Source organism: Podarcis gaigeae (assembly GCF_964106915.1).
Source record: "Podarcis gaigeae genome assembly, chromosome: 1".
In the NCBI taxonomy this organism is placed as follows: Eukaryota; Metazoa; Chordata; class Lepidosauria; order Squamata; family Lacertidae; genus Podarcis; species Podarcis gaigeae.
In genome coordinates, this window is record NC_139678.1 from 10,859,516 (window position 1) to 10,881,900 (window position 22,385).

General features: G+C 44.5%; 1 protein-coding gene across 1 annotated transcript in view; it reads right to left on the reverse strand.

The window, feature by feature from the left end:
- Positions 1-22,385, reverse strand: part of ESR2 (estrogen receptor 2) — a 67,739-nt gene that overhangs the window by 36,566 nt on the left and 8,788 nt on the right. The window contains exons 2-4 of the mRNA XM_083734953.1: positions 8,963-9,436; positions 6,892-7,067; positions 1,678-1,794 (exon numbers count right to left, since the gene is read on the reverse strand). Coding sequence (XP_083591079.1) covers positions 1,678-1,794; positions 6,892-7,067; positions 8,963-9,387 — 718 coding nt within the window. The 5' untranslated portion in view covers positions 9,388-9,436. The remainder of the gene's footprint in view (positions 1-1,677; positions 1,795-6,891; positions 7,068-8,962; positions 9,437-22,385) is intronic.

Below are 22,385 nucleotides of genomic sequence, written 5' to 3' on the forward strand. Positions count from 1 at the left end.
CTCTGTATTGAGTTCTTGTTCTCATTTGCTTGTGGAGTGGTTACATGACATTCTTGTCCCTTATTTTTCAATGCATATCCCCATCACTTGCAAAAGTCTATTTTAGGGGGAAGTGGGTTTGTTGCACAAGAACTCCAAATCCACTTTAACATGCCCCACCCCATGTCCTGCTTTGGGCAGAACATTCTGGAATGGACCAGGGCTTTTTTTTTCAGCCAGAGCACACCAGAGCGCACCTCTCAGGTGAGTGCCATTGCCATTCTAAGAAAACAAGGTGGGCTCTGACACCCCTTTTCTGGAAAAATAGCACTGGATTAGACCCTGGGGTGTCTTGTTTTGGCTCCCACAAGAACTCGGTCCCAAAAGGCTGTGTTTTTTTGGGGGGGGGCTGCATTCTCACACAAATCATGCAACTCGCACAGGAGCATGGTCTCAAAAGATGCACATCCTGATTTTCTTTTGCAGCATGTTGGAAGGTCTGCTTTAATTGCATAATCTGAAGCCCACCCAAAAATAGCAATCTGGAAGTGTCTTGCCCCTGCAAAGGACAACGCACCAGACAAGATGGACAGTGTATCTGGATTGCTGTCCACTGCAGTTCCTTATGAATTGTAAGTTTCCCTCTAGAATGTTTCTCCTGGTTAGGAATCTCAAACAATAGGGCATCTAAGGTGTAGCAACAGGGATTACCTGACCTGGGCATAACCCAGACATGAAAAGCGATGTCATCTATCAACAGTTATCAAGTCCACATTCATCCAGATCGTGTTTTCCTTTTAGTTTGTATTAGTTCAGTGTTACCAAGGCAGTCGATGAAACAGCAGTCGTCACAGAGGCTTAGTAAGGGCAGCAGGCAAGGCAGAGCAACATCACTGTAGCTTCGTGTTGGCTCTGTGCCTGCAGCCTAACACAGTCAAGAGCATCCAGCAGATTGCAATAGGAAGGGGAGGAGCAAACTGAGGACATGTGACTTCAGGCAGGCAGCAGGTATTGTCAGCTTTTCCCAAAATGGATGTTTAGTACAACAGGTTCAGTGGTGACTCACTGAAGTCAAGCCAGTACAGTCTGCCTGAACCATGAGAATGAAAAATATCAGTGATGGCACCCTTAAAGTTTCATCAGCATTTTGGAGACGCCTTAAGACAGAGGGATCAGCCCCATGGGAAAGACCAGTTCTATCCCAGTTGCATATAATCTTCCAGAAATATTTTTGTTGTTGTTGTTTTTGTTGTTCTTTAAACCAGCAGTATTTTTTTCTGGTAGTACTGACCAGTATGCCGTACTGGTACCTTTCCCTCCAAAGGGTTCCCAAACAATATTGGATGATTAAGCTAAGATCGACTGACTAACTGGAGTTCTGGATCCACCTACCATTGGCATTACAATGGTACCTTGGTTTACAACCATAGGTCCGGTTGTAACCAAAACAGGTTGTAACCCAAGCCGCGCTTTCGCCAATGGGGCCTTCCAAAAAAAGGGGGGGTGTAATCCAAAAAAAGGGACATGCACTTCCGGGTTTGACATGGTTGTAATCCAAAACAGTTGCAAACCACTGTAACAGAATTTGCACATGCATAACTGTGGTCAGGATGAGAGCCCACGACTCCTCTAGAATGCGAGCAAAGATCTGTAACTGAGAAACGCGACAGGACAGACCCACGGGAATGCAAAACTCACCACATTTCATCATCCCGACTTCGTAGCATTTCCGAAGTCGGCAGGCTTGGCAGCTTTTGCGTCTGTTTTTATCTATCGTGCACTGATTTGTCGCTGGGCAAATGTAATCGTTGTGTCCTGCGAGGAGAGATAAAAGGGGGAACATCTGAAGAAGAAGGTGAGGACTGAAGAAGAAGGTGAGGACTGCTGAGGACTGTGATTACACCTATAGCAATTGGTCCAGAGTTTAAGCATTTGCCTGGCATGTAGTAGGTTCCCAGTTCAAATCCCTGACATCTCCAAGTAGTACTGAACTCATGCCTGAAGCTATGAAGAGCTGCTGCCAGTCTGTGTAGAATATACTGAGCTAGATGGACTGACTTGAGATAAGGCAGGCTTCTAGGTTTCTGTGATTTGCGACTAAGGATAGGGAAGAAATTTGATTCAGTTCACATTTAGAGCCAAATTGTCAGGGCAGGTGTCAGGAACAGGTCAGCAATAACTCACAAGGTGTCAGTGAAGTTAACCCTTTATACAAAGAAACAATGCCTAGTGAGCACAGCAGCTTCTTCAGGAAGTCTTGCCCCTATGAGGCAGAGACAGAAGCTCCCTGTCTTCCTATAGTTGCCTAAGCTTCCTCCACTCCTGGGTCCTTCCCAAGTAACTTGTGGCTCCTTCGTCTTGCCTGATAGGCTCTGGCCTCTTTATGCCTCTCTGGGTTCTGGGTGACCAAGGAGGAGGTGAGCTGGTCACAGCAGGGAGGAGACTCCCTGGATTCTTCAGCAGAAAAAGGATGGGGCTAATTTAATAATTACAGTGGTACCTCAGGTTAAGTACTTAATTTGTTCCGGAGGTCTGTTCTTAACCTGAAACTGTTCTTAACCTGAAGCACCACTTTAGCTAATGGGGCCTCCCGCTGCCGCTGCGCCGCCAGAGCACAATTTCTGTTCTCATCCTGAAGCAAAGTTCTTAACTTGAGGTACTATTTCTGGGTTAGCGGAGTCTGTAACCTGAAGCGTATGTAACCTGAAGCGTATGTAACCCGAGGTACCACTGTATCAGGATTCTAAGATGGCAATGGAGTAACATCTCCAGGCAGAGGCTCCTCTGTAATTAGTGCTTCTCTCCCCCTTCCTCTTTCTGAGGTGAATAATTAGAGCTAAGGAAAAATAATTCGGATTCAGATTCTTCAGCAGCCTGCCTCGCCTCTGTCTCCTGACCTCCCTCCTCTCCATCTTCTGATTCTGCCCTGCTCTCTGTCACAGCTTCTCTCTGCTCACTAAGCCCTGTTGCCTCTTCAGCCCTTCCTCCTCCCAGTCTGCTCCCTCTTCTTCCTCTGACCACCTTGTTGTTGCCCCGCCAGCAACCCCCTGGCTCTGAGCCTTCTTCCCCTGAGGGTTCTCTTGGGCGTTCCCCAGCTGGTGCCTCCCACCACTCCCTCTGCATCCAGCCTGTCCATGAAAGCAAATCTATCAAATTCACACTTTTTGAAACAATATGCAAACGGGAACATCATTCAAAATCCACCCTTATCTGCATTTTGTAATATGGTTCTCCAACCAACCATTATAGAAATGCCTGCGCTAAGAGGCAAGCAAAATGAATAGAATAGGGATAGAAACATAGAAAAAGGCAATGTATCTGATATGTGCACATTGGTCAAAATTGCGTATAAAAATGTGCTTATTGAGAAAACTTTGCACTAAAATGCTGGTTTGGGGGAGGAGAATTTTTCCCCTTTTTAAAGGAAATTCTCCAATTGATGCAGACGGTGAAGAACAGAATTTAAGATAGGAAAATGTGAGAATCAAAACTGGCAGATCCTCCCATCCCTATTTGGGACACAAGGCATTTCACAATTCAAAGTTTTCCTGTATCGTTTGGCGACAGTGGCGAGCTTGGCTTGCCCTCGGAGGACCCCAGGATTGTCTTTCAACACAGCTGCCGCGTGGAAGGCTGCCAAACAAAGCCTCAGCTTCTGCATGCTGATCTCACTGCACTAAGCACTTGGTATGTGGCCCTGAGCAGTCAGGCATCCTTGATTTGACAAACAGCATCGTAGCAACAGGGAACACGCACAAGCCTTGGAAGGCCTACCAGTTGCCTGGCTAAGCTTCTCCCTTTCCTTTCCTTTCCTTTCCTTTCCTTTCACCTTCACCTTTAGAGAGGCTGTATGCATGTAGGTTTATAGTCGGCTTTCATGAAGCATGCACCTGGTAGCCAGAAGTGAGAAGGAATTGCATGCAGTCAAGTCCTTCCACTGCATCCAGCATAGAAACCAGGTGGGTTGTCCCCTCTTCCGTGTCCAGCACAGAAATGCAATTCTTCTCTTCTTTGGTGATCACTTGTAGCTGAGTAAGATTGCCTTCCATGAACACAGTCTTAACAGTGAATCCATAGGTGACTCTGGAGGCCAATTCTGGATCAACACGTCCTTCCACTGTGGGGACATAGGTTTCCGGCAGGAATTGATCATGGCGAGGATTTGCCAAACGTGCCTCCCTCTTAGCACGTTTCTCCTTTTCATCCTGAGTTCAAGTGTCTTCAAAGTCAATGACACCTTTGGAAAAGGCTGTTCTCCAATTGGAGCGCTCGCAGGCCAGTGTTTTCCAATTGTCGGTGTTTATACTACATTTTAAAAGATTTGCCTTGACTGAGTTTTTCAACCTCTTTTGTTGACCACCAGCATTACGCTTTCCATTTTTAAGTTCAGAATAGAGTAGTTGTTTGGAAGACGATAATCAGGCATCCAAACAACATGACTAGCCCAATGTAGTTGATGTTGAAGAATCATTGCTTCAACACTGGTGATCTTTGCTTCTTCCAGTACACTGGCATTTGTTCGCCTGTCTTCCCAAGTGATATGTAAAAATTTTCAGAGACGCCATTGATGGAATCTTTTGAGGAGTTGGAGATGGCGTTTATAAGTGGTCCATGTTTCACAAGCGTACAGTAAGGTTGGTAGTACAATAGCTTTGTAAACAAGCATTTTGGTTTCCCTGTGAATGTCCTGGTTCTCAAATACTCTGCACTTCAGTCAGGAGAAAGCTGCACTTGCCAAGCTCAGGCAATGCTGGATTTCAGTATCAATGTTGGCCCTTGTGGAAAGGTAACTGCCCAGGTAGGAGAAGTGATTGACACTTTCCAACATTACACCATTGAGTTGGATTTGTGGCGTAGCAGAGGGGTTGTTTTGTGCTCGCTAGTGCAGCACTTTGGGTTTTTTAGCCTGTTTCAGGAAGGGCAGAAATCTCATTCACTCCTCTGCCAGCTCCCCCAGCTCTGCTCCCAGCTAATAAAAATATCTGCAGGCTAGTAATGTCTGTGGGTTATCAGCAAGGCTGGCTTTCAGGGAAAGAAAAGGCAAATTCTGTTTCATTCTCCTCCGTCCCTTGCAAATATATAAGCCTCAAGTGGCAAGCTGTCCTGGATCATACAATTATTGAAAACATTTTGTGCTGAATTTCCATAAGCCTTCACAAAAGCTTTATGAAATTTTTCAGCTTAGATATTTCAGGGTGGAGGAGCTTGTTTGCTCTTTGACACAGATACTAAGAAAATTTAGTTTAACGTGACCTGAAAAATCAGTTTTGCAGGACTGCTGGGTGTTTTTTGATAAGCCTTCAGAGAGCAGATGTGAAGCCTGTGGTTGGCAGCGAAGGTTGTTTGCAGTCAAAGGTCCGCTGGAAGCAAGATTAAAATGTTGGGCCACCAAGTTTCTCAGCATATGTCATGGCCTTCAAAAGGTTATTTTGTCCTGTTCTATAAAGCAGAAGTGAACAGAACATATGACATGCACATGTTTTGCTTTCCCTGAATAACATTAAGCTCCTGTAAAGAGACTTGCACTAAAACTGACCAGTTATTGGGGAGTAACCATTCAAAGAGGGACGAGGGTGGCGCTGTGGGTAAAACCTCAACGCCTAGGACTTGCCGATCGTATGGTCGGCGGTTCGAATCCCTGCGGCGGGGTGAGCTCCCATCGTTCGGTCCCAGCTCCTGCCCACCTAGCAGTTCGAAAGCACTCTTAAGTGCAAGTAGATAAATAGGTACCGCTTTATAGCGGGAAGGTAAACGGCGTTTCCGTGTGCTGCGCAGGTGCAGGCTCGCCAGAGCAGCTTCGTCACGCTGGCCATGTGACCTGGAAGTGTCTCCAGACAGCACTGGCCCCCCGCCTCTTGAGTGAGATGGGCGCGCAACCCCAGAGTCGGACACGACTGGCCCGTACGGGCAGGGGTACCTTTACCTTTACCTTTTAACCATTCAAAGAGAATGAGATTTTCTTCTGAGCAAACATGGATTTCAGGCTAATTCAAGTGCAGGAATGGGGCACAGGATGCAATCCTTTGCATAGATTCCTCTGACAAGGCCCAAGCTCCAGAGTCGAGAGAAAAGCAATGGATCACACCACTGGGTGTGTGGTCACTGAACTCTCTTTCCTTCAGACTCTTCAACCTGCAACAGGCGCTTAATGATGCTGGACAACCCTGCAGGGCTGTTGTAAACCACTCGGAGCCTGACCAGCAGCATTCAGTGTGAACTGGAGTTCAAAAGTCATTCTCTCTCCCAAGAAATTAATGTTTGTTCATTGTGGGTGGTGTTCAGCTTTCCATCTCTCCCTCCCTCCAAACTGAGGACTATGGATCTTCCCCACTCCCACCAATGGTAGGAAAGTAGCTGGAGAGAAGGGCATTTAAAAAAATATATATCTTTATTGGTTTAAAATCAACACATACACAAACAACAAAAGCTTGAAAAAAGAAAAAAGAAAAGAAAACGAAATCAAAGAAGCACAATACATCTCTTACAAACAAAAAAACAATAGAACAATCCATTCACAAGAATATTCCATCAGCTTCCAACTTCCTTGATATGGGTTCTTTGTTTTCTTAATTACTTGCCTCTATTTTCCAATAAACCTTATCCTTATTAAATCTTGTTTGTATTCTTTATACCTCAATCAATTCCGAGAGTTATTCGAAGCATTCTAAGGTTTTTATATGAGGGCACTGTTCTTTTAAAAATATTGTCTATAAATTCCCCATTCCCTCTTGAACTTTTGGGTTGAACAATCTCCGATCTTTTCCGTCATATATGCAAGTCCCATGTATTCAAGCATTTTTATCTGCGGGGCGATTTTTATCTGTGAAAGCAGTAACACACTCACACGTTTTTGCAGAAACATTTGCATTCCCGAAGAATTTCCTTTCCCGGGAAAGCCTGCCATTCCCTTACCTTGAATGCTTCTTTTGAAGAACGCTTTGCAGCCCTCACATGACCAAACGCCATAGTGATATCCTGAGGCATAATCGCTGCACACAGCACAGAAATGGGCATCCCTTTTCGAGACGGGGCTGTTTGTGGAGGGGCTGGTACAGTCGTTGCTGTTGGCTTTTCTCTTCAGCGTTTCTCTGGGGGAACAAGAGAAGAGCCGTTAGGAAACAGTGAAGTGGCATGTGCATATTTACCTCGTAACTTGGCAGTCCTCAAAACTTCTGGGTGATTTTATTTTATTTTACCTCAAAACCTCTGGCCGTTTTTTGTTTTGTGCCTCCATAATAAATCTGGCTGCCTTTACAATGCTGCAGGAAGGACCCCTTGTATACCCTTGTATAGGGAAGTTTTTTTAACATTTAATGTTTTGTTATGTTTTTGCATATGCTGGAAGCTGCCAAGAGTTAGATGGATGGGGTACAAATAATAAAATTGTCGTTGTTCCTAAAAATTATATTCAATTACCACACACAAAAGATATGCTTGAAGTCCATAGCCTATATATTCCCACCGTTTGCTCCCTGTTCCAAGGCCGTAGTCCAGGGGTCAGCAAATCTTTTCAGCAGGGGGCCGGCCCACTGTCCCTCAGACCTTGTGGGGGGCCGGACTATTTTTGGGGGGGGGGGAATGAACGAATTCCTATGCCCCACAAATAACCCAGAGATGCATTTTAAATAAAAGCACACATTCTACTCATGTAAAAAACATACTGATTCCCGGACCGTCCGCAGGCCGGATTTAGAAGGCGATTGGGCCGGATCCGGCCGCTGCGCCTTAGTTTGCCTATGCACGCCCTAGTCACTTCCCTTTCTGCTTACCTGAGGATGTGTAAAAATAATGACTTTTTTTTACCTCAGCTGAGCCAGACTGACAGTTTTCAATGAAAAACTTTTACGTTTGATTTTTGTGTTGGAGAGGGGAAGGGAGAAGAGCAGGGGGCTTGCTAACATTTCTTCAATAGCTTAGGGTTGCTTTTGTGTGTTTTTGTAAAAAAATACAATTGGAGAGGCTATGCTAGAAGTTCAACAACTTTCAGGGTGTCTTGGTTTTTACTTTTTGAAATATGGCAACCCTACAATAGCTGGCATTGCTCAACAAATCCAAAGAGATGTGTCTGTGTGAAAAAATATCCTCCACTGAAATGAATGAGGGAGCCTCTGCAAGCATAGATGCTCCACGCATGCTTCACTGCATGTGTGGGGCTCTGAATTGTGTCAACTGCCTCAGGGCTTCAAAGAGGTTCCCTTCTAACTCAAGCAAAGTTTGGTACATCGTATTTAAAAACAAAACCCTTTCATTAAAATAATAATAATAATGGCCTATGCTCATTTAATCAAGGAAAGGGGGAGGGATCGGTTCTGTGGAGTTCATACTCTTCTCATCTTTGAACTTTCATTTAAGTTATAATTCACGATTGCTCAATACCACAATCATTGTTTCCATGGCAATAAATTAATGGCATGAACACACCATTAAGACACCACCACAAAAAAATGAACGGGAGGAGAAGCACAACTGCAAAAGAGGGGGTGTCTGCAAAGGCAGATCATTCTGAAGACAAGAAATGACTCTTTAAAACCGATTCTCAGAAAAGAAGGGAGGAAGGAGTTTGGCCAAAATCTCTGCTCCAGTAAGCCATTCCCTTGTCATGAGCCCGACTTGCCATGATAGCAAGAAAGCCACATATAATGTATATGCCCTTTGTTTGTTGTTACTGTTTTCGGGAGAGAAAAAGCAAACAAATAGTCGTTTACAAAAAGAAGAAAATAATGGAATTACCAGAAAATGAAACAGTTAAAAACAACTGTGTAAAATATTCAAATATGAATAATTATCTGGGTAGACTTGCCTAAAGAAAAACATTTTTGGCAGGCTCCAAAAAGAGTACTGTGAAAAATACCTGTCTGGTGTCAATCAGCAGGGAGTTCCAAAGTTGTTCACACTACAGCAATCTCCCCCCCCCCCAAGCCTATGCTTTGGAGAAACAACAGTGTTGGAACTGATGAAAGACAGATAGATAAGCATTTGTTACCTGTGCATAGGAAGGGCATGATCCCCGGGTCTTGCTTCGCACCAGGGGCTTTTTGGTTGCTCTGCAAATAAAACGGACGACTGGCAGTGTAAAGTCAAAGGAGAGATGTGGTCAGAACCAGACCATAACATGCTTGGGCTGGCCGACTGTCTGAGAGAGGCGCTTTCCGAGTCGCCAAAAGTGCTTGGAATGCTGTAGTTCATCATAGCGGGGGTGTAGAATGTCATGGCCGGATACTCATGCCTGTTTTCCATATAAGAGGATGGGATGTAAATTGGGCTGTGCTCAACGCTCAAAGCAGACTGGCTGCAGCTGAAAGGGACAGGAGAGGCCAGCTCCGAGAGGGAGCTTTTCACTTCTGCTTTGGTACATACGAGATCTTGGATTGGTGGCAACTCCTTGTGAGATGATGCACAGAGGGACATGCTGGAGCCAAGTGCCTCCTCTTCAAGCAGTCATCCTCAAATATTCAATCTGGAAAACAGAAACATTAAGAATTATATGTATTTGGTCTTCTCTCTTGCTGCATGACTCTGGTGCTGAAACAGGTGGAAAGGAGGGCAACCTCCATTGTGCAAGCAGAAGTCCTGGCATGAACTTCTGCTGATGGAACTCATTGGCTGAATCCTGTCCAAGATGTCTACAGAGACACATGACCTGATCATGTATGATAAAAGGTAAAGGTACCCCTGCCCGTACGGGCCAGTCTTGCCAGACTCTGGGGTTGTGCGCCCATCTCACTCAAGAGGCCAGGGGCCAGCGCTGTCCGGAGACACTTCCGGGTCACGTGGCCAGTGTGACATCGCTACTCTGGCAAGCCAGAGCTGCACACAGAAACGCCGTTTACCTTCCCGCCAGTAAGCGGTCCCTATTTATCTACTTGCACCCGAGGGTGCTTTCGAACTGCTAGGTTGGCAGGCGCTGGGACCGAGCAACGGGAGCGCACCCCACCACGGGGATTCGAACCGCCGACCTTTCGATCGGCAAGCCCTAGGCGCTGAAGCTTTTACCCACAGCGCCACCCGCGTCCCAGATCATGTATGATAACAACAGATTATTCCACTTTTCTTGGATGGATTCGCCATCTAGATCAGGGATGGGGAACCTGTCACCCTTCAGATATTTTTGCTTGATTATTAGCCATGTTGACTGGGGATGATGGGAGTTTGAGTTCAATGACAACTTGGAGGGTTACAGACTGCCCATCTTGTGCTCTGAACCTTGGGTTGTTCTCTACTTGCTTAATTTATTTTTAAAACTTAATTGCTGGGGATATAACATCACAAAATGTCTTTAAGCCTGCAGATATTTTTGGCTGTTTATCTTCTTCCTACATATATTTTCCATTAATTTCTAGGGGAAAGACCAAAACAGCACATTCAACTGACCCACAACAAACACACAGGGCTAAATTTAGACTTTGTTCTCTTTGACCCAATGAAAGCACTCACAATGCTCTCATAATAACTTTGACCCTCACTGCCAGAGGAATTACTTTGCAGGCACAGAATCTCAAAAACATTGATTACAGAAAAATTAGTCATCACAGTCCTTAAGCCAGAGGAAGAACCAGAGCTTTGTTGTACAATAGGACCCGGCAACCTTTACTATTATGATTCTTGGTCCACAGATAGACTAGAATATTGAGGAACAACTTGAAACAACGTTATGCACAAGAACATCTAAGATAAATTTAGAATAACAGATTTTTATAGAGTTGGAAGGGAATCCAGGCATAGCTGTCAAGTGTCCCTTATTTGAAGGGACAGTCCCTTATTCCAGTGTCATGTCCCGCTGCTGTCCCTTATTGATGGATGTCCCTTAAATGATGTCCCTTAAATTTCAAGGAAGCAGCTCCTCTCCCTCCCTCCCTGCCGGCCAAGGAGGAGGGAGGCTCCAACTGTGTTGCTTGGCTGTGTTGCTCACCCAATAAGAAGTCTAAGAATGACTGGGGGGTGGAGCTTGCATGCCTTGTGTGTGGCTAGTTAATGCAAGCTGAGGGGTTTTTTTTAATGCTGGATGCCATTTTGTTGCACGTGCTGCTGCAGACTTTGCTAGGCCGCGGAGCCATCTTAAGTTGAGGCTGCATAGGCCTTGTGGTGCATGTGATTCAGATTCTATTCAGTTGAACCTCTGGTTACAAAGTTGGTTGGACAGTGTTCTCAAAGCTACCAGCATGAGTTTGACCAGACTGCAGGAGGACAGGAAGACTGGAGTGCCTGGAACAGGTGAGGCTGCAGGTCCTTTATTTTGGCTGCTGGTCCCTTATTTTCAAGGCTGCTGGTCCCTTATTTTCAAATCTGTAAGTTGACAGCTATGAATCCAGGGGTCATTTAGTCCAACCCCCTGCAATGCAGGAATTACAGCTAAAGAATGCATGTCATGTAAACATCCAACCTCTGCTTAAAAACCTCCAAGGAAAGAGAGTCCACAACCTCCCAAGGGATCTGCTCCACTGCCGAACAGCTCTCTCCGTCAGAACGTTCTTCCTAACGTTTAGTCAGAATCTCCTTTCTTGAAATTTTAATCCATTATTTTGTGTCCTGCCATCTAGAGCATCCTACTGTAGGGAGAATTTTGGGAAATCGGCAAAATGTCTGGGCTTTTGAAACTTGCCCCCCCCCCCCAAAGCAAACTTTTCTAAAAGCAACTTGCTTTTACCAAAAAAAAAGCTCAACAACTTTATTTGTGTCCTGATTTTTACTTCTTAAAATAATGTGACCCTATTGTATTACCTCTGGCTATATTACCACCTCTAAATCTTCTCTTCCCCTGGCTGAACATACCCAACTCCACGCAGGCTAAGACCCTACCTCCCCGCGGACTGTCTCGCCAGAGTGGTGCATGCTCTGGTTATCTCACGCTTGGACTACTGCAACGCGCTCCACGTGGGGCTACCTTTGAAGGTGACCCGGAAACTGCAATTAACCCAGAATGCGGCAGCTAGACTGGTGACTGGGAGTGGCCGCCGGGACCACATAACACCGGTTCTGAGAGATCTGCACTGGCTCCCAGTACGTTTCCGAGCACGATTCAAAGTGTTGGTGCTGACCTTTAAAGCCCTAAACGGCCTCGGTCCTGTATACCTGAAGGAGCGTCTCCACCCCCATCGTTCAGCCCGGACACTGAGATCCAGCGCCGAGGGCCTTCTGGCGGTTCCCTCATTGCGAGAAGTGAGGCTACAGGGAACCAGACAGAGGTCCTTCTCGGTAGTGGCGCCCGCCCTGTGGAACGCCCTCCCATCAGATGTCAAAGAGATAAAGAATTACCTGACATTCAGAAGACATCTTAAGACAGCCTTGTTCAGGGAAGTTTTTAATATGTAATGCTGTACTGTTTTTAACACTGATTGGGAGCCGCCCAGAGTGGCTGGGGAAACTCAGCCAGATGGGCGGGGTATAAATAAATAAATAATAATAATAATAATAATAATAATAATAATAATAATAATAATTATTATAACAATCCCTGAGTCTTTAGGACCTGTCTGGGTCAAATGACTTTAAGACAAATACTTAGATTACCAGTTTCTGAATTCTAAGGAAATTCAGAATTCGGGTTAAGTACTTAATTCGTTCCGGAGGTCTGTACTTAACCTGAAAATGTTCTTAACCTGAAGCACCACTTTAGCTAATGGGGCCTCCTGCTCTAGCTGCGCCGCCGGAGCACAATTTCTGTTCTCATCCTGAAGCAAAGTTCTTAACCTGAAGCACTATTTCTGAGTTACAGAGTCTGTAACCTGAAGCGTATGTAACCTGAAGCTTATGTAACCCGAGGTACCGCTGTATCTCTCCTGCTCTAGAGGGGTGGACTCAAACCAGCAGGTGGAAATATCAGGTGAGCAGATTTTGGCAAACCATTAGGATAAACTTTATGATGGTAAGAAGCGTTTTAGCTTAATCTAGGCACTCATCTGCCAGAGATGGCAAGGTTGCATTCCCCCCCTGTAGATCCTGCACGGAGCATTTTGTTCCGATTTCGAAGAATGTACCGTTGTCAGAGGCACAAGCTGTCCCTGAAAACACAAGGTTGTGTACTGAGCCTCTGCCTGAGCCATCTTGCAAGGCTGACAGCAATGTGACTACTCAGATTCTCACTTGCTCCTGTCAGCTTATTTGGGAGCCTCTGAGATTTAGAGTGGTGCTTCATCCTCTGAACTACCAAACATTTCACCAGTGCTGATTTATTAAAGCAACCATGGGGGGGGGGGGGAGGTCAGAATAACATTCCCCCATTTTTAAAAGGCCATAGATTAATGACTGAAGGCCTGGGTAAAGAGGAAGGTTTTCGCCCACCACCTAACAACGTGTAATGATGGTACCAGGTGCTTGCTACCTGCAGGTATTCTAAATATTTGCATGGAATAATAATACAAATTATTCTGAGCACCTTTTCAGTCCGCCAAAAGGATTGACCTGATACATGTAACTAATTTATATTTGCAGCCCTCCGCACAATTAAAGGAGTGTGTATGCGTGTATATTTAAAAGAAGAAGAGGAATATTTCCAATCATCATTAGAAATAACTTGTCCTTAGGAAACACAGTTCTAAAAAGCAGGCGTTTGTAGAAGGTAGTGTGAACTATAAATATATTTACTACTGTTATTCAGTGAGTCACAAAGAGTAGGACATGACTAAACAACAACAACAACAAAATTCAGTGAGTACCTTTCTGCTTTCACAAATCAAAAACAACCGAAGTACAGCTTGGATGTCTGAAGTTATAAAAATGACCCCACCACCAATATGTCCAAATTTAGTCTTCTAGCTGCTTTTGCTGAGCTGCTCTGTGTTTGAACGATCTTTATTTTGTTCCCGCTCCCACTGAACAATTTGCCAATTATTTCTCCAATCAAGTGCAATGACTGATTCAGATGCCACGGTCAAATAGGTACATAGATAAAAGATTAAACTAATCGAGCCGAAGGAGAAATGCATGAACAAACAAACAAACGGTAAATTGATGGTTGAGGGGAAATCCTGGAGAAAAGATCTATTAAAGCTTTTCATATCGGTAGTGATATGTTGCCCAGTTTTGAAACAAAACAAAAACACATGGGAACAGAAAATGTGTTTCTTATTAGGAGACTGGTGAAAGCAGGGCTGGGCCAAAATATTTTGGCGCTTGAGGCAAACGTCAAAATGGCGTCCCTCGCCACCAGGGAAGAAGGGGTGTGTGAAGATCTACGTCAGGAACAAGGAGGGAATAAAGATATACACCAGGAACCAGGGTGGGAGATTAGCGGTGCCTCCTATTTGCCAAGAGACTGATGTAGAGGAAGCACTGGGGAGTGCAACCGAGGAGACGCCATATCCGGGCTTCAAGGAATGTGCTGTCCCAGCAACACGTGATACATTCCTTGGAGGCATTGCCAGATTTACGTATAAGCTAAACAAGCTATAGCTTAGAGCCATAGCTGTCAAGCATCCCTTTTTTGGCGGGACAGTCCCTTATCCCAACGCCACGTCCCGCTGATGTCCCTTATTGATGATGTCCCTTAAATAAGCTACTGAAGGTAATGGGGCCCTTTCTATGTCCAGCTGTCCTTTGTCAACAACAAATTGTTGCTGTTTTTTTGTGTTGAATATATGCTATATGGTAATTTATGGACCTAATAGGTATCTAAAGCCATTTGCACGCAACAAAATATGTGTTTTATCAAAGTAATTGTTGATCCCTTATTTTGGCTGCTGATCCCTTATTTTCGAGGCTGCTGGTCCCTTATTTTCAAATCTGTAACTTGACAGCTATGCTTAGAGCCCCACTCTCTTGGGGGCCCCCAAAAAATTTAAAAGGGAAAAAACTGGATGTACATTTCGAAATATAAGATAAAAAAAAACAACAAAAAACCTACATACAGCAACGGTGTTTTGTGTTATGTAGACTCCTATTTATTATGTGCAAATGGCTTTAGATGCCTATTAGGTCCATAAATTACCATATAGCATATATTCAACACAAAAAACAGCCGCAATTTGTTGTTGGCAAAGGACAGCTGAACCCCATTACCTTCAGTAGCTTAGGGCCTCATCAAACCTAAATCCAGCCCTGCTTGGAGGCTGCATCTTCTGCCCCTGTGCATCCTGCCGCCTGAGGCAGGTTCCTCCCCTTGCCAGCCCTGGATCAAAGACTTTAAAACTACAATGGTACTGCGGGTTAAGAAGTTAATTCATTCCGGAGGTCTGTTCTTAACCTGAAACTGTTCTTAACCTGAGGCACCACTTTAGCTAAATGGGGCTTCCCGCTGCTGCCGCCATGCGATTTCTGTTTTCATCCTGAGGTAAAGTTTTTAACCCGAGGTACTATTTCTGGGTTAGCAGAGTCTGTAACCTGAAGCGTCTGTAATCCGAGGGACCACTGTATGCAGATTCTGCCCCCCACTCAATATGTGAAGGCTTTCAAAAGTCTAAAGGAATCAAATAAAACACCGCTTTCAGACTTCCCACATGTACCTGGCTATCCACTGTAAGAAAGGGGTGCTGGACTAGATGGGCCATTAGCTTTGATCCAGCTGGGTTCTCCTTCTGTTATGCCCAAACTATCAATGATAAATGGTTATTTATTTGAAATGCTACAATGGGGCAATATTTAGCTTCCGAAATGGGAAATGATGCTGGGTCCTATGTAGGCCTGAGATCCAGCATCATTTCCCTTTACAGAAACTATCTATCATCTATCTATCATCTATCTATCATCTATCTATCTATCATCTATCTATCTATCTATCTATCTATCTATCTATCTGTCATCTATCTATCTATCTATCTATCTATCATCTATCTATCATCTATCTATATCTATCTATCTATCTATCTATCTATCTATCTATCTATCTATCTATCTATCTATCATCTATCATCTATCTATCATCTATCTATCATCTATCTATCTATCTATCTATCTATCTATCTCTATCTATCTATCATCTATCTATCTATCTATCTATCTATCTATCTATCTATCTATCTATCTATCTATCTATATCTATCTATCTATCTGTCTGTCTATCATCTATCTATCTATCTATCTATCTATCTATCTATCTATCTATCTATCATCTATATCTTTCTATCATCTATCTATCTATCATCTATCTATCATCATCTATCATCAATCTATATCTATCTATCATCTACAGTGGTGCCTCGCAAGACGAAATTAATTCGTTCCACGAGTCTTTTCGTCTTGCGATGTTTTTCGTCTTGCGAAGCACGGTCCGTCGCAACTGCGCCTCTTCAAATGGCTTTAAGAAAAAAGCGAACAAACTCGAAAACGTCTTGCGAAGCAAGCCCATAGGGAAAATCGTCTTGCGAAGCAACACAAAAACCAAAAAACCCTTTCGTCTTGCGCGTTTTTCGTCTTGCAAGGCATTCGTCTTGCAAGGCACCACTGTATATCTATCATCTATCTATCTATCTATCTATCTATCTATCTATCTATCTAATCTATCATCTATCTATCTATATCTATCTATTTATTTTAAAGCTTTTATCGTGGCAATATTTCAGCAACAGCTTGTGCAGGCGCTCCATACATGAAGATAGTTGCTTACTTTTACCACTGTACATCTTCAGATATAGCTGCTCAGAAAGCAGCTGCAGAAAGCCTTGAGAAAGTAAACAAGCTGCAACAGCACTGAAGGGAGAAATGAGCTCTTTTTCTTCTTAACTCTCCGTTAATCATAGCAATCATAGGTGCTAGAGCCTTGTAACAACATCTATTCAAGGAAACCTCTGATTGTTGCATTGAAATCCATTCAACAAATACCTAGCGAAGCCAAGATAATTTCAGCATGCAAATCTGTGAAGCCTCAATTAGCGTTAATAAACCAAAGAGCAAACACAGAATATGCTGTGCAGTCTGCAGCTCTGAGACTGCAGGAGCACTGTCTGGAGAGAGAGAAAGAAAGAGAAAGAGAGCAAGAGAGATCACTCCTGGTCAGTCTAGCTCAGATCTATATAGCAGTCCCTCCAAGTGTCCCTATTTTCCAGGGACGGCCCTGAGAAAAGCCGTCCCAGTTTCTGATTTGATCCTGAAATGTCCCGCTTTTCCTTGGGATGTCCCTATTTTCATTGGATAAATGTTGGAGGGTATGGCGTTATCCGACTCCCGAGCCATCTGAAGGTATAGGAGAGCGTTTCTTTAATGTTTAATGTTTTAATAATAATAATAATAATAATAATAATAATAATAATTTATTTATTTATACCCCGCCCATCTGGCTGGGCTTCACCAGCCACTCTGGGCAGCTTCCAACAAAAAATTAAAATACAGTAATGCACCAAACATGAAAAGCTTCCCTAAACAGGGCTGCCTTCAGATGTCTTCTAAAAGTCCAGTAGCTGTTCTTCTCTTTGACATCTGGTGGGAGGGTGTTCCACAGGGCGGGTGCCACTGCCGAGAAGGCCCTCTGCCTGGTTCCCTGTAACTTGGCTTCTCGCAGTGAGGGAACCGCCAGAAGGTCCTCGGTGCTGGACCTCAGTGTCCGGGCAGAACAATGGGGGTGGAGATGCTCCTTCAGATATACTGGACTGAGGCCAGTCCATAAAAATATATCATATTTTTATGTATGTCGGAAGCTGCCCAGAGTGGCTGGGGCAACCCAGTAAGAGGTGTGGGGTTTAAATAGTAAAATTATCTTTATGGAATGAGAGTTCCCTATTTTCAACAGAGAAATGTTGCAGGGTATGACATAATATGCAGAATAAGGTCATATCATTCATGTGAGGAGATGCCATATTTTATGATGTCTCCCATACAAAAAGCTAAAAACACCAGGATGTAATAACTTGCACATCCAAAATAGAGGCTTTGTTTATCTCTCTTCCTGTTCTGCTACTTGCTATACACAGGGAGTCTTTATAACTTTATAATACACAAACCCAATGCTTTTTTTCTATAAAAAAATGTTTAGGGGTACTGTCATTTTGACTCAAGAAAATCACAATTTTATAGTTCAAATCCGGAAAAATAAACATAGTACAGTGGTACTTCTACTTACATGCACCTCTGGTTATGTATCCTTCAGGATACACATGCGGCAAACCCGGAAGTATTGGCTTGGAGCCAATTTGATTCCCTCCCTCTCTTTCTTTTTTCTTTTCCTTTCCCCTCCTGTGATGAGGCTGCATTTTAATTGTTTTAATGTTTTATTTTAATCTTGTTTTTAAGTTGTATTCATTTATCTCATTTTTATTATTGGTTGTTAGCCACCCTGAACCCGGCCTTGGCTGAGGAGGGCGGGGTATAAATAAAATTTATTATTATTATTATTATTATTATTATTAACAGTGTCCGTGCAGAAATCGCTGAAATGTCCAGGAAAATCTGGACATAAGGCAACCCATGTCGGAAGTGTAGGTTTTGGCAGATTTAAAAACTTCACGTGCACCCCTACCGTGGCTTGTAGGGACGCGGGTGGCGCTCTGGGTTAAACCACAGAGCCTAGGACTTGCCGATCAGAAGGTTGGTGGTTCGAATCCCCGTGACGGGGTGAGCTCCCGTTGTTCGGTCCCAGCTCCTGCCAACCTAGCAGTTCGAAAGCACATCAAAGTGCAAGTAGATAAATAGGTACCGCTCCGGTGGGAAGGTAAACGGCGTTTCCGTGTGCTGCTCTGGTTCACCAGAAGTGGCTTAGTCATGCTGGCCACATGACCCAGAAGCTGTACGCCGGCTCCCTTGGCCAGTAAAGTGAGATGAGCGCCGCAACCCCAGAGTCGGTCACGACTGGACCTAACGGTCAAGGGTCCCTTTACCCTGGCTTGTGGAATGCTCTCCTAAGGGAAGCTGACCTGTCACCAATATGGATAGCTTTTCCGTGCCAGGTAAATGCATTTTTTTTTTTGTTCTCCCAGGCATTTGGGGACCGATTCATCTGCAGAATACACCCAGTTCCGGTCTGTGAAATTGTAGCCCTTTCAAGACTCTTAATCTCGGGGTCATGGGTTCAAATCATTGCAGGGGGTTGGACTAGATGACTCTCATGGACACAGGTGCCAACTCCTTTGGGCCCTGGGTGCCCGAGCACCCACAAAATTCCCCATGAAGGGGCTGGGCACCCACAAATTTCGGTGTCAGGGACATGCATGCTGCATGGCACTCATGGCCCCAGGCAGACACGGTTGCGGGGCCAAGTTGGCACTCCCGTTCATGGCCTCTTCCAGCTCTACAATTCTATGATTCACATCTATTTGATTCCCTAAGCAAGGCTGGGCTGGATGAATCCCAAGGCGGAATTAAGATTGCCAGAAGAAATATCAACAACCTCAGATATGCAGATGACACAACTGTTAAGTTGTGGGTGAACATATCAGACGACACAGCGATTCTTCAAACAGCACTTGTTTATTCACAGGCCAGAACAGAACTGAACTGAAGGGTTCAACCAGCCTGCTTATATAGAGCTCCAGTACAACACAACAGTAACCATTTTCTGTAACTATCCAATCACTGAACATCACTTTTGATCCCTTATTTGCATACGTGGACCTGAACTATCTACAGTATCCCCCTGCTGGTCCAGGGTGAGAACTTCAGTACATAACAACCACCTTGATGGCAGAAAGTGAGGAGGAATTAAAGAACCTTTCAATGAGGGTGAAAGAGTAGGGCGCAAAATATGGTCTGAAGCTCAACATAAAAAAAAACTAAGATCATGGCCACTGGTCCCATCATCTCCTGGCAAATAGAAGGGGAAGAAATGGAGGCAGTGAGAGATTTTACTTTCTTGGGCTCCATGATCACTGCAGATGGTGACAGCAGCCACGAAATCAAAAGACGCCTGCTTCTTGGGAGAAAAGCAATGACAAACCTAGACAGCATCTTAAAAAGAAGAGACATCACCTTGCCAACAAAGGTCCGTATAGTTAAAGCTATGGTTTTCCCAGTAGTGATGTATGGAAGTGAGAGCTGGACCATAAAGAAGGCTGATTGCCGAAGAATGGATGCTTTTGAATTCTGGTGCTGGAGGAGACTCTTGAGAGTCCCATGGACTGCAAGAAGATCAAACCTATCCATTCTTAAGGAGATCTGTCCTGAGTGCTCGCTGGAAGGACAGATCCAGTGGCTCCAAGACTTTGGCCACCTCATGAGAAGAGAAGACTCCCTGGAAAAGACCCTGATGTTGGGAAAGATGGGGGGCACAAGGAGAAGGGGACGACAGAGGACGAGATGGTTGGACAGTGTTCTCGAAGCTACCAGCATGAGTCTGACCAAAATGTGGGAGGCAGTGGAAGACAGGAGTGCCTGGCGTGCTCTGGTCCATGGGGTCACGAAGTGTCGGACACAACTAAACGACTAAACAACAACAAAAGCAAGAAAGCCAGCTTCTTGGCAGAAGAGTTTGAATTTGGATTTGATATCCCGCTTTATCACTACCCGAAGGAGTCTCAAAGCGGCTAACATTCTCCTTTCCCTTCCTCCCCCACAACAAACACTCTGTGAGGTGAGTGGGGCTGAGAGACTTCAGAGAAGTGTGACTAGCCCAAGGTCACCCAGCAGCTGCATGTGGAGGAGCGGAGACGCGAACCCGGTTCCCCAGATTACGAGACTACCACTCTTAACTACTACACCACACTGGCAGGATCGCCAGCCTCGTTCTTGAAGGCAAAGCAATACATCTCAGCTCTCAAAGGAACTAAAGCAATCTCCTAGGTTTTGTTGTTGTTGCAAGGAGCAGAACTCGGCCTGCTCCATCTCTTCTTGATTCAAAAGCCCTTGATACAAGAACAAAAATCGATCTGTATGTCCACCACAGACAGTGAGCACACCAACCCAAACCCCACATGCAATAATCCAAGAATCCAAACCGTGTCACAAAACGATACAACATCACTTCGCATGATATGCTCACTGTTATATTTTTACCAGCCAATTAATTCCTATTAGCCTTTCTGGACTATGCCCCCACCCCTCCACCCCTGGTTGCTTAATATGCTGACATTGCTTAATTACAGTAGATGGTAAATTTTCAAGGCCTAGTCTGTTAAACTGATTAAAAAAGGAATATGCAGGTAAAAAATTCAAAACTTGGCCCGTGTTGCAGAGAAATTGGTTTTAGACATTGGTCTCTTGCTTCTGCAAACACCGATGGTCACTGCGACCTGCACAGTGTGCTTATTTGAACCACACCCAACAGTTTTCTGCGCAAGTATATCCTTATCATATATTTGATGTCCAAATTTTGGGCTCCAATTCCTTCCAAAGATACAAATCTATTAAATCCAGCCTGTGAGTCATATTTGCACAACTTTAAACCCGAGAGTTGTGTCAATATAAAGGAATCCATGCGCGACATTACCAGTTTTATTGTTGTTGTTGTTGTTGTGGGGACGGTGTTACCTGCTTAAGAACAAATTTAGCCATTCGTTTCAGAAAAGCACATCTTTATGCAGGGGTTTATTTCAATCGGTTGTAATATTGGCCTTTCTCAGGAGCTGCAGTAATGTCCCATAGATGCTGGGTAGCTAGGAAATCTTCAAAGCTTTGGAGGTTTCAAGGCCGGCAGTCTCAGCATGAGACCTTGCCAGCAGGAAGATATCAGCCACGATAAGCCGCTTCTAAGCATGAGGAGACAAAATATTTCCTGCTACTGATATTTGCTCCCACAGTCTCCTTTAATCAGAAATGCTTTATAATTTCTTCTCCTTTTCCCTCTCCCCCCCCACTCATCTCTTATATTCCAAGGTGCAGGGGGACCCACAATCCACAATATTTTTATTAGGACCAACTGCAATGTCAGAGAACAGAGAGAAAGCTTCTAAAGCCCCCAGAACTCTTAATCAGGCTGGATTTTAAGCAAAGTTAAGATGGTGCTGGCGGGGGGAGCAAAAATTTTGATGTTGAAGCCACAAAGTGGCTAGACTTTTAGGAGTGCTCCACTATGGAAGATAAATTAAAATACTATTTCTGACTTCTTTTTTTAAAGATGGGTCATAGGAGGAGATATCTGACTTAGACTGGCTGGAAGGCACATAGAATCATAGAATTGTTAGAGCTGGAAGGGACCCCGAGGGTCATCTAGTCCAACGCCCTGCAAGGCAGGAATCTTTTGCCCAATGTGGAACTCGAACTCCTGACCCTGAGATTAAGAGTCTCGTGCTCTGCTAACTGAGCTATCCCAGGATAATGCAGGAAGTTTGGTGAAGCTCAGATGATCTCAAACCTGCTGAGTGCCTGGATGGAAGACTACCTGGAAATCCTATGAACCTTCATTATATTTAGATCGTTGTAAACTGCCTTGGGTGGGACGCGGGTGGCGCTGTGGTCTAGACCACAGAGCCTAGGGCTTGTCTTTCAGAAGGTCAGCGGTTCGAATCCCTGTGACAGGGTGAGCTCCTGTTGCTTGGTCCCTGCTCCTGCCAACCTAGCAGTTCGAAAGCACATCAAAGTGCAAGTAGATAAATAGGTACCACTCCGGCGGG